This window comes from Martes martes, assembly GCF_963455335.1.
Source record: "Martes martes genome assembly, chromosome: X".
In the NCBI taxonomy this organism is placed as follows: domain Eukaryota; kingdom Metazoa; phylum Chordata; class Mammalia; order Carnivora; family Mustelidae; genus Martes; species Martes martes.
The window spans coordinates 84230766-84246150 of record NC_137897.1 but is presented as its reverse complement, the minus strand read 5'-3'; the positions used below and the strand labels follow the sequence as shown (position 1 = coordinate 84246150).

Below are 15385 nucleotides of genomic sequence, written 5' to 3'. Positions count from 1 at the left end.
CAGAGATCCGTTTTCTCTTAATGTTAGCCCATAGCTCCCAACCTTGTGCTGTTAGTGTACTAGGTGCTTGCAAAAGTTTGGTGAATGAATCAACGAGTGAAAATCAGCTGAATGTCCCTGGGGGGTGGGGCGAGGTTCTGTTCTGATGGTTATTGTGTAACAACCGGTGCTTTTCACTGAATGCCTGTTCTGGCCCTGGACTAGGCTTTGTGAGAGATGCCTTCAAGGAAATTATAGCTAAGTCAGAGATGCAAATTATACCACACAAGGGAGCTGATAGCTGCCATACTGCACAAAAGACACTAGAAATATGGTAAACGTCAGAGGAGATGTAACAGTGGAAGAAGGTTTTTTTTTTTTTTTTTTTTTTTTTTTTTTAAGAGGCTCAGCACTAAAGCTGGGTCTTAAACAAGGACAGATAGGATTTGTCTAGGTCACAGGTCACAAACTGGTAACCACTTTTGTTTGACCCTTATAGTTATAAAAAATAGTGGCCAGAACTTTGAAATTGGGAGATTGCACATAAAGACCTGGATTTCCGGGTATTTTAATTTTTTAATTTTCTTATTTTTTTAAATGATTTTAAAAATTTATTTGACAGAGAGAGAGAGAGAGAGTACAAGCAGGGAGAGTAGCAGGCAGAGGGAGAAGCAGAGCCAAAGGCAGATGCTTAACTGACTGAACCACCCACACTCCCCTCTGGGTGTTTTATAAAGGCTGGAAGATCTGTCAGCCTTGGGTATTATCATGGCAATTGTTCCGGACTCAGTAGTAGTTGCCCTTTTCGGAAGAAGCATGCTCTCTACATTTTGACCCATTTGCCATCACTCTCTACTATCTTATACTCAGCCTATGTGACCAATTTGTATTTACCTTCCTGACCCCAGTAGGGAAGGAAAACAGCATAAACAAAAGCTTGGAAAAAAGAAAACACGAGGAAGAGTTTTGTCAACTGTAGCAGTAACAGGAGAGGTTGTCTCTTTGTGCCCAGTCTATGTGGCCAAAATGAAGACATTTGCTTGTCCAAATTCTAGTATAGTGGTAGCAGGATGTAAGCAGAGAATGCAAGCACATCCTATTTGTCCCCATGTGATATTTACTTTTACTAAACCAGTATACCAGGTCTGAGAATTCAGGATCTCTGTGACCAAACTGATCATTTGCCTAAACGTGGCAGAGAAAGGTATACTTGAACTAGTTGGCTGGGTGATGATGGGATTACATGGCAATACTCTGTGCAGTTGGAATCAGATGAAATGTTCAGCTGTTTAGCTTAATTCTCAGTTACAACCCTAACTCTGATTTGTCTAAGTCATCCAATTTTTTTTTGTAAGGTTGATATCATGTTCCTGGAAATGTACTGCCAAATGCCAAAATTATCATTGTGGCTGATAGCTACATTCCACCTCATGCCATAAAGATGTACTGATGTTAGTCTCTATTTTTGAAGCCACCAGAGGACCCTGGAACTCACTCAGGGTGATAGAATTTGTCTGGATTTGTCATACCCCATATGCCTCGTATGAAATTTCTCACCTTCATCAGAAGAGGCAGATACTGGAGTGCAAGCTCTGATAGATAACCTGATACTGAGAAAACAAATAGTTACTTCTATGACAAGATATTTTATCCAGAAATGGGTAATCTGTAGTAAAAGCAGGTGATTAGAAGTCATTGTTCAAACGTAGCAATGTTTACTAAAGTGGTCAAGAGCAATAAACCTGTTTTTAAAAATCCCACTTCTGGGGTGGTATTCAGTTCATGTCCATTGCCTCGAAGTTTTGGCTCTCAAGTGTCAAAGCAACAAACACAGATCGATTTCGGGCTGAATTAACTCTCTCTTTGCAGAGGCCTTGAAATAGTCCAGTGAAGTGTGGAAAAGCTCCCCCTGCACCTTCTCTCTTTCCTACTGAGACACAAAATGTGTTTGGGTTTCGTACGGCGTTGCAAGAAATCACCAAAGATAACAGAGTAGGGCTACTTTCAGATGAACAAAGTACCCAGGTTTTTAAAATCTTGCTCATCATGACAGATCCTTTCATTCACTTGTGCATACATTTTGACATAGTGAGAGAGAAAAAACAAAACAAAACCAATAATCACTTTTCACTGCATAAGTGAGAAAAATGAAGAGCAACAGGAACTGATAGCCTTATAGGGAATGTTTATTTTATTTTTTTTTACTATTTTGGCCCTGGTGGAAAAGGATGGCATTATTCTAGAACATAGTTCTTGACCTCCAGATCCTTTTTGGCATTTGGCTTGTATCAGTTTCTGATAGGAAAAGGTAGGGGAAGTGTACATTTTCCTAAGTCGCTGTGTGGTCACAAAGTTGCAGCTGGCTGTGTCTAATCAGTCAAGAAACCAAGCCAAGAATTCCATCCAAATGGAATGTCTGAAAGTATAAACTCTTGGTGAATATAAAATTAATCCAGTCTAGAAAAATTGGCAGGTCAGTAGAAGTCAGGTCAGGAAAGGAAGTTTTTAGAAGAAAGTAAAGCTAAAGCCCAAATGTATGTGGATTTTGGCAGATTCTCTTGCTTTCTCCTGTGCCCCTTCACGCAGAGGTCTATGTCTCAATATACAGATCTAGGTGCTCCTGCTGAGATATGAAAATAAAGAATGAAAGAGAAGTAGATTCCTCCCTGGCCTCGCTCTGTTGAGGAGAGTTCAGGTTGATACAAGGGTTATGTGAATAGTCAAGTTTTACATCTTGTCTGAATTGCGAGCTGTTGGGATTTCAACACATTAGGAGCTGGGTATAGTTTACTAGTGCCTTGGAAGTTCGCGATAGTCTTGTCTTGATAGAATGAACTTAACTCGGGGCTAAATCAACTAGTTATCTTCAGTTTATCAAAGACCACTAAGAGAAGAGTATGTGAAAGTACTTAAGATTCATTTTTTATTGGCAAGCAAGAGTGAAACAGAGTGTGGTGCGTTCGAAAAAACACAAGACTGGGAATGGTAACATCCATGTTCCTCTTCCAGAGCCTATAGCCCTCACTAGGTCTCTATTTCCTTGTTGTAAAATGAGGGTGTTAGAGTTGAGGGGTGTGGGGGCTAGCCTACACAATAATAACTCTGAATTGCTGTAATTTCAAGAAAGGCACATTTGGAGACATGGAGAAGAATATGAAAAACCTGTTGATTTATGATTTTTTTCATATGAAATAAGTCTGCTGGTTTAGTTGAAGATAAAGCTGGTCAATTTTAAAGGTTACTACAGATTACAGATAACTCTTCCACTTGTTATTCAATGGTGCACTTCCTGGTCCTCTTTTACCAGACTTATGTGTACAAGTTAACAAATCAAGGAATAAGGAACTTGGTCTGTTTAAACATCAGACTCATAAATCATGGGCAGACGATCTACTCTCTCTCTACTCTCTCTTATTGCTTTCTGGGATACCTTCTGCCATTAATCTTGCCTGCACAACGAAGGCTGCAATTCAAGATGGTATAACAAAAGGAGCCAGGTGTGAGAGCCAGAGGGTGGGATTATGTGCTAGTTCTGCTATTGATTTTTTCCAAAATGTTAGATGTTTGTGTTCTTATTTTTGTCTATAGAGTGAGGATCCCAGATTAAATTATGACTGGTGTTCTTCTCTGCCCCCCCAAATTTCTGATTCCTTTTTTAAACATTTTTTTATTTATTCATTTGAGAGAGGAAGAGAGTCTGTGAGAGAGGGAGAAGTGTGGGGCAGAAAGAGAGGGAGAAGCAGACCCCCCACTTGATCCCAGGACCCTGGAGTCATGACCTGAGCCAAAGGCAGATGCTTCACTGACTGAGCCACCCAAGCGTCCCCCAAATCAGAGATCAAATCCTTTCTAGGAGATGGAGGTACCTGCGAACATTTACCTTTCTTTCATGGTATACAGAGGTGAGGCATGATAACAAACCTAGCCTAAAAAAACTTGTGCTGGGGGATGGGCAAATTAATCTCATGTTTACAAAGTTCAACTCATATAGTTACTATCTGAGGAAAAAAAAAAGAAAAAGGAAAGCCAGAATGAGCACAGTAGCTATACCATAGCTCATTGCTTTGTCCTAAATCATGGGAGTTTTGTTTATAACCTTTTTTTTCTAATCCTTTCACAGAGAGGAAGTTATACCAGTGTAAGCTTCCAGATCACCTCAGAAGTCCAAAGTGGAAGGTCTCCAAGGCTCCCCTTTTCTTCAGGGAGTCTAACTCCAGCTACCTATGAAAACTCCAACATATCCATTTATGAGGTAGGCTATCCAACAGCTATCTTATCTGCTGCCTTCTTGGTTTTTAAAATGAGACAGCAATTTAGGACTTAGTCTTTGGGTAAAAATATTGAGGCTATTGGAAAATCTTTCCAGTTTTTTATTTGCTATCCACTCATGGACTTGTTTCGCTAACCTTTGGACAATGATTTTCCTCAGCAACTGATCTACTTATTTATAATTTCATTAATCTTTCAAATTCATCTATTTATTGTGCATGTGAAAAAATAGTCAGGAGGTGCCTGGGTGGCTCAGTCAGTTAAGTGTCTGCCTTCGGCTTGGGTCGTGATCCCAGGGTCCTGGGATCGAGCCCCATATCAGGTTCCCTGCTCAGTGGGGAGCCTGCTTCTTCCTCTCCAGCTCCCCCTTGCTTGTGTTCCCTCTCTCACTATCTCTCTCTGTCATAAGTAATTAAAAAATAATTAAAATCTTAAAAAAAAGTCGGCGGATCCATACAGTTTATCATGTCATTCATTCTAGAAGATAGGGTATAATAATAGAAGAAATGACTTCCTGACTTCCTGACTTCCTGAGTCACCTGTGTGTGATGGAATGTCTAGAAATAAGTTTGTGTAGAGTTTTGGGCAAACCCTTCCCTTCAAATTCTAGTTGTTCTTCCTATACCTGTTATCCTCTGATATTACTGAAATCTTTTAAAAATTATTTCTTTTTTTCCTCAGCCTGTGCTGTCTATTGGAGTAACAGGTGACCTTCTGCTGTGTAAAATGGAAATCTTTTTTTTTTTTAAATTTCATTTAAGTTTCTGTCTTTCAAGTTTAAGAGGCCACTCCTGGCCCCTTGTTCTTAGATACTGGAATTTGGCAACCAGAACAAATCTTGCAACAGCTGGAGAGATGAACTGTTTCTTCTCAGCAGGAAAGAGTTAAGCAGGGGTAAGAGGGAAACTAGTCCCTCCTAAGTGATGCCGTCTCAGTGTGGTTTCCTTGTTTTGTTTGAAGATACTTCCAAAAGCAGCAAACACTTTCAACTTCAATAGTAACTACAAAGAAAGTCCAAAACAGTACAGAATGAGTTCTTTGACTGTCCAACGTATTGAATTTTCCGAGTGAGTGCTCTCCTCCATTGGCCAAATAATTGCCAGATGCCTAAAACGCCAAGATTGGCATGGTATATATTTGCTCAGTGTACCTGAGGGCTCTGACTTAAATTTACAGCAGGAAACCTCGGATCTTTCTTCGAAGCTCATTGACTCAAAGAGGAAATTTGCTTCAAGTGTAAACTTGCGGTTTTGGGGAATTGACAGCTCTACTCTCTCAAAGACCAAAACCAAGATAATCACATAGCTTTTAAATGTCAAATGCAGTGGACTGATGGCTTTATGAGTATATGGACACTGCTGAGATTCTGAAATAAATTTCAGTAACCTAGGGTGGTCTCTTGTTTTTTTATCTGTAAAATGAGGGGTTGAACCAAATTTTTAATTATGGATACTCATTGGAATCTCCATGGAAACCTGAAAAACATACCTGTGCCTAGCCTCTGCCACTAGTAACTATGATTTGGTTGGTATGGGGTGGGCTCAGGCATTGGATTTTTTTTCAAGATTCCCTATGTGTGTAGCCAGGGCTGGGGATGGATGGATTAAGAGATCTCGAAGGCCTCTTCTGGCTCAGATATGCTATGTGACTCTCTGATGCTGTGGAAGAATTTATGTATCAAGTTGTGGTATTTTTGTTTGGTGGAGACAGAAAGATATAGTGTAGAATTGAGAAGGGGAAAAAAATAAACATCTGTACGTAAGTGGCCTATAAGAATCTGTCAGATATTTCCACCTCTTGGAAGGAGGCAGAGAGTTGAGTTAGTTCCCATAATGACTATTGCTCAGTCAGAGCATGAGGATTTCTCAACTGTCGAGGCCAAAGGGAGCGTTTATCTGCAAAAAGAAGGGTGTTAGTGAGAATAATACCACACCATGAAGTCAAGATTAGGCTGATGGCAGGGTGTGAAGGAGAACCTCGGAAGAGGAAAACTGCCTGGCTAGGGCTGAAGAGGACTGTAGGAAGGAGCGTAAGTTAATTGAACCAACAGATCAAACAAAGAGGTTCAGTGTGCTTTCGGAAATGGTCCTCTGTTGGGAGTGTTTTAAAGAAGATTTGTTATCTAGATTCTGTGTGAAATAAATCAGCTTTTCATAAGAATTGTCACTGGAAGATCTGCAAGTTCCAGCTAATGGGCCTGGAGGAGCAGATGACTAATAGCAAAGGACAGGCTTCCCCAAAGGACAGGAATTTCTGTCAGTGATTCCCACTTTGATTGCACACAGAGATGCGGCCCTACCTTAGCAACCGGACCAGAAGATCCACCCTTCTTTCATGGATTCTCTTTGAGAGAGGAGAGGAAAGCCAGGTGAGCAGACTGCTGGGAAGAGAAAACTCCCCAGATCTGGTGGGAACATGGCACCGTCTTGCTCTGATAGCCACAGTCTAGAGGAGAGGGGTGGGATGGGCATGAATGCAACCCTGATAGGCTCAGCGAGAACCCACTGAACTTACCCTCCCTCTTAATCTCTGACTCCTTCTGCCTCTCAAACTTTCCCTATGTTTTCCTCTTTGTCTCCTTTCTCTCACCCCTTTCCCCGCACAGCCTCCCCATCATCTTCCTTTCCCAGAGCCTTTTTTCTTCTATTTTCCCACCTTCTTCTGTATCTCCTAGAGCTCTGTCTCCACGCACCCCCACCGTCTCCTTTCCACCAACCCTCATCACAGAATTGTCTAGCTCTGTCCGTTAGAAAACTGGGGCTCAGACCAACGAAGTGGTTGCTCTGAGGCCACCCCTGAATTTGAGGCACAGCCAGATCCAGGACCTAGTTCTCTTGACTCTTAGTTAATGCTCCGTGGCCTTAGTGCAAAACTGATGGACTTTAAATTACTTCTAAAAACTTCAGTGGCTAGAGTTGGATGTTTCTTCCTCTTAATTAAAAAGTGAATGATGAATGAAGTATTTTATCATTCTCTCTCTTAAAAGAAAAAACAAAACAAATAATGCATGTGTGGTGAAGATAAAACCTGCCTGTTTCCTTCCTTTTCCTCATTATTCATGAAGTAGGACACACATAGACTCAATAAAAATCTGCTTATAAAGTTTGTGAGAACTATTTAAATCTTAAAATAAATACACACAAGTCCCCCAAACCAAAGAAAGCCATGAGAGAAAAAAGCAATAAAGTAGAAAGTGGAAAGTGGAAGACCTTGGTTCTGTTACTACCTAGCCTTCTGACCTTGGGCAAGTCACTTCATCTCTTTAGACTTCAGTTTCTTTACCAAAATACGAAGGGATTAGAACAGGGATACCTAAGACCCTTTCCAGCTCTCAAATTTGATGATTTGGCTGGGGGAAAAAAAAAAGGCTCAGCTTGATGATCTCTAAAAGGTAATAAGCCAGAGAGAGGCTAACCCCTCTCTACAATAAGGCTGACTCCAGGAAGACAGCAGCAGGTACTGGTGAGAGGCAGAGTTAGGGTTGCCAGTCCTGATGTTCAGGTTGTGCACTGCACAAGGGCACCCGTATTTAAGAGGGTACTATTCACATTACAGACAGTACTAACCTAGAGTGGTGCGGGGTTGGGCAGAGAGGTTCTGACCTCCAGCCTAGCTCGGAAACAAGGCAGTGGGGCTTAGTTCTCATAGCTACATTTATATGTGTACACTCGACTATGCACATACATAGCCACTGAAAAATAAAACATATGTGCACCTGATTATATGCTACCTTGACTATTCCCCAGGAGGTTTTTGAGGTTACTCCTTTCTTCTGACTAATATTCTTGGAGGTCCAATTTCAGGTTCTCTCCTCCACTTTTATAGCCTGACTCCAAACCTGACAAAGAGGCTCCACTTGGCAGGCAGGGGTTGGTGGTATGCAGACCAGCCATGCTGCCGGTGGAATGTGTTCCCTGGTATCTGGAGGAGGTAAGAGTAAATGAGGGCGTTGGCACATGCATGTATGTTTTCAACCAGGGCTGCCACCCAACATCACCCGGCTGCCACCAGCTGTAAAATTATATTCTCACATGTTGATTTGTTTATTCATTGTTCCTTGTGGGAAAGCACCCTTTCTAATTAGCACAAAGGCGCCTTAACAGCTAGTAGTGACCAGGGCCACGGAAAATGGTCGCAAAGGTGCTGGAAAGGCTTTATTGCCCACCACTATATCCCACATGTTTGCTGGTTTTGTGAATTCCCAGTTAGAATTTTTGTGTTTTGGCTGAAACCTTGGCTTTGATCCCTGTAGAGGGCAAAATCCCCTGAAGGCTAAGCCTTCAAGCTCGAGCTCAGGTCTGGCCCTCCTGACTCCTATGATTAGGGAAGTTAAGTGTGGGGTGGAGCCTGAGACTCAGCCTTTCTAACCAGTTCCCAGGTGACCGTGATGCAGCTGGTCTGGGACCAGGCTCAGAGAATTTCCCAGCAAGAGACCAGGAAGGCTGCCTTTCATGCTTGGCCATTTTGCTGCAGGCAGGTGCGGATTCTGGACTAACCTTTCTGGACTCTGTGGGCACTGAGCCTGGCTGGCACAGTTCTGCTCAGCTGCCAAAGACCTCCAAGAGCCATTCCCTAGTTAAAGGGTTTCAAGCTCCTCGGCTCAAAGATGCCCTCTAACCCAGAATGTGGACGTGGAACTCAGATGCCCGCAGCTCCCGTTATTAGCCTTTGTTTCTGGCAGGTCTCCAGATGCAGTGCCACAGCTGGATATATTCCTTAATAAGAGAATGCTTACACTCTCTTCCTGGAATTTGACTGCACAGAGCTCTCTGCTTTATTATCTCTCCTTGCCGACAAATTGGTGCAGCCTGAAATGGAATCTCTAGGCTATAGGTAATAGAGATGTGAAAGCACTTTGAAGGGTAAAGAGCGCTGTGCAAATGCAAGGCATTATTATTATCAGGGAGAAAAAGGAATCTATATTTGTATTGCTTTTCTAAAAAAAATTTGGGTCAGACAGAAACGAAGTAGGGCTTGGTGACTGATTAGTCCTTCAGGCTACGAACAGAGAAGAAAATTATCAATCAGATGCTGATGTTAAAGTAAAGACAATAAAATAATTGTTTTTGACTTGACAGCAGCCTTAGAAATAGCGGCTTTGTACTTAAAAAGTCAGAAATAGACTTCTGAAAGAGTCTAGGTTACTCATATTACTAAGGTAGTACATTTGTGCATCCAAATAAGAAATGTTTAATCTACACTAAAGCCAACTGGTTTATGATTGAAGCATAAGAGGCTCCCAAAATGGCTTGTCTCACAGGAGAAAAATGGAGCAAGGTAAATGCAGAAAACATTTGCTGCATTACATCTCCCACCATGGATGCCTGAAGGCAGTAAGAATTGCAACCACCAACCACCATCATTAATCGTGGCAAACCCAGTGCTACATCACTTAGCTATGAATAAGTGAAATGACCTAGAACTTTCTACAGTTAGTGAAAGGAATCATTGCAGAGAGTGATATCTTTCCTTTTCTGAAGTCTGCCTACCTGCTGTGGTTTCCCTGTCTTTAGTTAACTGGAATTTTTACCTCTCACTTCTCTGCATGACCTCATTTTTAAAGATTTGATTTATCTATCATCTATCTTTCTATCTATCAACTATCTGTTTACTAGGACAGAGAGAGAGAGAGTAATTGGGGGGAGGGTCAGAGGGAGAGGGAGAAAGAAACTCAAGCAGACTCCCCGAGGAGCATGGAGCCTGACGCTGGGCTTGATCTCACCACCCTGAGTTCATAACCTGAGGCGAAATTAGGAGTCTGATGTTTAGCCAACTGAGCCACCCTGGTGTCCCTGCGTGACCTCATTTTTAGCTCAGATACAGTGTGTCCATGTGGTGGAGCATGATGGAGGAAGAACAAAGCCTGTTTGAGTTGATGGTCTGATTTTAAACCCTTCATATGGAAGGGACATTGCTCTAGAGCTGTTGGCAACTAAGTCTCATCACTCTTCTCTGCCTTTTCTTTCTAGGGTGATTGGGTGTGGCTGAAAAAGTTCCCCTTTGGAGGTTTTGGAGACCTTAAGTCCATCAAATCCAGTGCAAGTGATATGTTTGAAATGGCATGAGAAATCCTTGCTTATGTACATTCCCACTAAAACCAATCCTTTCTCCGAAGTAACTAACACCAGCTGTTAGGAAGACCCTTAACAAGTCAGTGTGGGGAATACTGCGACTGTCTTGATATGACCATGTGATGCTATGGCAGAAGTATGGACTCTGAAGTCAAAGAGACATGAAGGATTCCCTTCCTAGCTCTACCCACTTAAGAGCTATTTTAACTTAGGCAAGTCACCTAAACCCCTGAGTCTTACTTTCCTTACTTGTAAAAGAAGTATATTAATGTCTACTTCCAGGGTTGGCATGAGGATTAAAAGAGATAATACACGTATAGCATCTTGCACATTTCCTGACATATAACTTCTTTGTAAAATGGTTGCTATTATGATTATTATTAAGTACATATCCCATAATCATTCAGAATCTCCAGTTGCCAGGCCTAGGAAAGTCATCTTGTAATTATGACTTGCATAAGAAAAATGGTGATTTGCCAAGTCCCACCGATTTTGTTTAAAGAGTCCTTGGGTGGTTTGTTTAAGGGAGCAGTGTGTAGATAAGGTAGGGATGAGGAGGATTCCACCCAAACTGTTTAAAATCTTGGCTCCTTCTTGAGCTTTGAGTCTATAAAAGATTCACAGAGACTGTCTCTGGTTCCTTCAGACTCAGAAGAGTGGGAGTTTTAGAAAGTAATAATGGATTTCTTCACATCTATGAAGCAGGCAAATTCAAATCAACCCAACAGGTGTGAATCAGACACCTGCTACATCCCGAGCACTATATAAGCGAGAAAACAAAGGAGAGGAGGAAATGGGAGATATGTGGCTTACCGTGGACAGGGTGTATCCCAGGGATCAGATGAGATGCTGTGATTTGGTATTTCTCTTAGGTGTGGTTTTGATGCTTGGCGCTGATGCTAAAATAATGAGAGAGGAAATCAGAAGGGCGACCAACGTCAGAGCTAGAATAGGCAATCCCACACTGGTTTGATGATCCAGGATGCTAAACAGAGAGCTAACTTCAAAGTCGGGTGCCTAACGGGGTCAAACTTAGGGGAAATAAGATAGGTATTCACCCAAGATAGAATGTGTCGATGACTTTCGGGTAATTTTTGATTTTGATATGATCTCAAACTTATAGAAGTGCTGCAAGAATAATTCAAGGAATTCCTGTATACCCTACCCAGATTAAGGAATTGTTCACATTTTGCCTACTTTTCATTCTCTGTAAGCTTATGTATATTATTTTTTCTGAACCATTTCAAACTAAGGTGTAGACATCCCACCCTTTAACTTCTAAATACATCAGTGTGTATTTCCTTTAAAAGGCATTCTTGTATGTAACTATGGTATAATTATCAAAACTGGAAAAATGAACATTGATATAATAATATATAACTATTGTCCATATTTTAATTTTATCAATGGTCAAAATAAATGATAGCTAATTTTCCCCAGGCCAGTTTCCAATCCAGGATCACGTATTATAGTTAGTTGTCATGTCTCCTTAGTGCCTTTCATTTGGAACAGTTTCTCAGCCTTTCTTTGTTTTTTCTTCACCTGGATATTTTTGGAAGAATTCAGGTCAGTGATTTGGTAGATAGTCTCTCAATTTGGGTTTATCCCATGTTCCTCATGGTTAGATTTAGTTTATGCATCTTTAGCCAGAATACTACAGAAGTGATGTTATGCTTTTCAGTACTTTTTATCAGGAGGCATACAATATCAATTGTCACATTGTGATGTTAATTTTGATTATTTGGTTTAGGTGGTTTCAAAATCTACTAAATCTCTCCAGTATAGTTACTGTCTTTTTCCCATTGTAATTAGCACATAATCTGTAAACTGATACTTTAAGTGTGTGTAAATATCTTCTTTTTCATCAAACTTTTGCTCACTAGTTTTAGGACCCATTGATTTCTTTTTTTTCTCTCTTTTTTAAACATTTTAAAAATTTTAATTGAATTAATTAACACATAATGTCTTATATTGGTTTTAGAGGTACCCATTGATTTCCTAACTCCAGAATTCTTTCTGTGTTTATCAGTTGGTGTTGTAAGAAAGAGCCTTACCTTTTCTACTATTTATTTATTTATTCATTTATTTATATCAATGTTCATGTACCTATTTAAATTTTATTCAAATCTATCTATCATCTATCTAAAACCATGAATTTATAGTGATACTTCTAATTATAACTGAATGCCACAGAGTTAATTTTGTCCTTTCCCCTTTCCATACTGTGACTCCATTCTTAAACAGTGAGAAAACTGGCTCCCATTATTCTCATAACATCTTTTTACATGTCCCCTTACTGACTCACGTGGCCATGTCAGGTGCAGATAGCAACTCAGCTTTAGGGACAAGGCCAGAGTTTTCCAGAATTTATCATGTGAAAGGCCCCAATTCCTTTCTAGTACTTTTATAAAGCAGGAGATAGAACCCTCTGGGCCATCACTGTGTGTCCAACACTGCCTTGACCACTTATGTGCCTTCATGATGTTAAAATGTTGGGACTGGATACTAGGAGCCAGACTGGAAAGCAGATCTTGGTGAGCCAGCTATAGAAAGGAGCCCTGCACAGTGAGATGGATGTTGTTGAAAGGCAAATAGTTGGAGTCAGAAGGCCAAAGGACTGGTAACTTTCAACATCCCTTTAGGGCCTTAATTTCTGCAAAAGTGTATGTAGGAAAATCAGGCTGTATCTCCCAGGCTCATGCTCTTCACCACCATCTACAAACTAATACCTCGGTTACTTTGTTTTTTGCCATGTAATCTCTAATCATCCTTTTTTTTCCATTCCACTTTGGCCACCCACTGCTATTATTATACCCTGGGCTCTGTCATCATCTCTAATTGCTACTGAAAATGATTTGCCTCCAAAATCATAGATTCAGACATCATACTCTAACTGTATCCTCCTTTTGTTTTACCCGTGCCTGTATTTTACATCAGGTCTTCCTGCCTACTGACCTCTGCTTTCTTCCAACCCACAAACTCTTCTTTTGTCTTCTTTTGTGTTAATTTTAGATTCCATAAGCCATCATTTGAACACATTTTTATTTCTCACTTTCTGGTCAAACATATCTGCAAAATTCAGATTCTGGACAATCTTAAGTCTTGACTTTCTCTGTGCCCGCACTCGAATAGCTAAGTATTGTGGCAGAAAGTCATGCAATAAGGTATATTGTTTTCACTATAAATTCATGTTTTTCTTCTTTTTTTTAAAAGATTATTTATTTATTTATTTGGTAGAGATGACGAGTAGGCAGAGAGGCAGGCAGAGAGAGCGGGGAGGCAGGCTCCCCACTGAGCAGAGAGTCCGATGCGGGGCTCGATCCCAGGACCCCAAGATCATGACCTGAGCCGAAGGCAGAGGCTTTAACCCACTGAGCCACCCAAGCGCCCCTCATGTTTTTCTTCTTAAAATGTTCTTTACCACTGTCTTTTAAGCCCATTATACTTTGTTAGTTTGCTTTCAGAGATTTTTCCATGCTCCTTCAACCTCCAATGTTCTTTTCCTCTATTTTGACTATTACCATCCTGCTCCAAACCACCATCAACTTCCACTAGAGCTAATGCAATTATCTTTCTTTTTTTGTATAAAGATGAGTAATTTTCTAAAAAGCCATTTTAGGCGCACAACAAAATTGAATAGGAAGTACAGAGTTCCCATATGCCCGCTGCCCAAACTACACACATGGCCTCCCCCACTATCAACATCATGAACCAGAGTGGTACATTCGTCATAACTGATGGACACCTTGACACATCATTATCACCCAAAGTCCATAGTTTACATTAGGGCTCACTCTTGCTGTTGTATTTTCTGTGGGCTTTGACAAATGTATAATGACATGTATCTACCATAATAGTAACATGCAGAATAGTTTCAATGCCCTAAAAATCCTCTGTGCTCCACTTATTCATACCTCCCTCTCCCTAATCCCTGGCAAACACTGGTAATTGTCTTTTAACTACTCCACATCTACTTTTATCACTCTCAAATCTTTTCTCCATTTTGCAAAGTGGTCTTTTCAAAATAGAATCTGATCTTGTCAGTTTTCTACTTAAATCTCTTTAAATAGATTCCTATTACTGTTTTCTTTGTGTGATGATTTTAAATTACAGGTTCAATTTCTGGAAGAGATAGTGGACTATTCAAACCTTTTATTTCCTTTTGTACCACTTCTGGTAAGTTATGGCTTAAAAGAAAATTGTCATTTCATATATGCTGTGAAACTGACTGGCACAAAGATGTACCTAATATGCTCATGCAATCTTCTAAGTAGCCTTGGGATCTATAGTGATGCCCCCTTTTCATTCTTGATATTGATAATTTGTGTTTTTTTCCCTCTCGATCAGTTTTGCTAGAGGACTATTGATTTTTAAAATCTTTCCCAAAGATCAATTTTTGGTTTTGCTGATTTTTCTCTAGTGTATGTGTACTTTCTATTTCATTGATTCATATTGCTATTTCCTTCATTCTACTTTTTGTGGTTTTTTAAAAGATTTTTTTATTTATTCATTTGAGAGAGACAGAGAGCAAGCAAAGCATGAGCGGGGGAAGAGGCAGACTCCCACTGAGCAGGGTACCCCACACATGGGGCTCCATCCCAAGGACCCCAGGATCATGATCGGAGCTGAAGGCAGACACTTAACTTACTGAGCCACCCAGGCACCCCTACTTTCTATGTATTTAATTTGTTGCTCTTTCTAATTCTTAAAACTGGAAACCTTTCTTATGTTCTAATATAGTCACTTAAAGCTAGAAAATTCCTTCTAAATACTACTTCAGCTATATCCTGGAAATCTTTCTTTTCTTTTTAGAAACTTTTTATTGTGGAAAATAGCAAACATATATGAAAGAAGCAGAATAATATAACCAAACTCCACATGCCCATCATCCAGCTTAAAAAATTACCAACATTCTACCATTATTATTTCATCTCTAACTTGGTTATTATTGCTATTGTTATTATTTTGCATTTTGAAGTACTATTATATATACTGAAATGCCTATATTATAGATCTATGATTTTGATAAAAGGATATGCCTATATAGTCTAGATGGTTATTGTGAT

The 15385-nt window shown here is 40.3% G+C and overlaps 1 protein-coding gene across 1 annotated transcript in view; it reads left to right on the top strand.

Moving 5' to 3' along the window:
- The window catches only part of GUCY2F (guanylate cyclase 2F, retinal), a gene marked incomplete at both ends in the record, with an annotated part of 96479 nt that overhangs the window by 31695 nt on the left and 49399 nt on the right, over positions 1–15385 (top strand). The window contains 2 exon segments of the mRNA XM_080795565.1: positions 4100–4231; positions 10218–10307. Of these exon segments, the coding sequence (XP_080651691.1) occupies positions 4100–4231; positions 10218–10307 (222 nt within the window).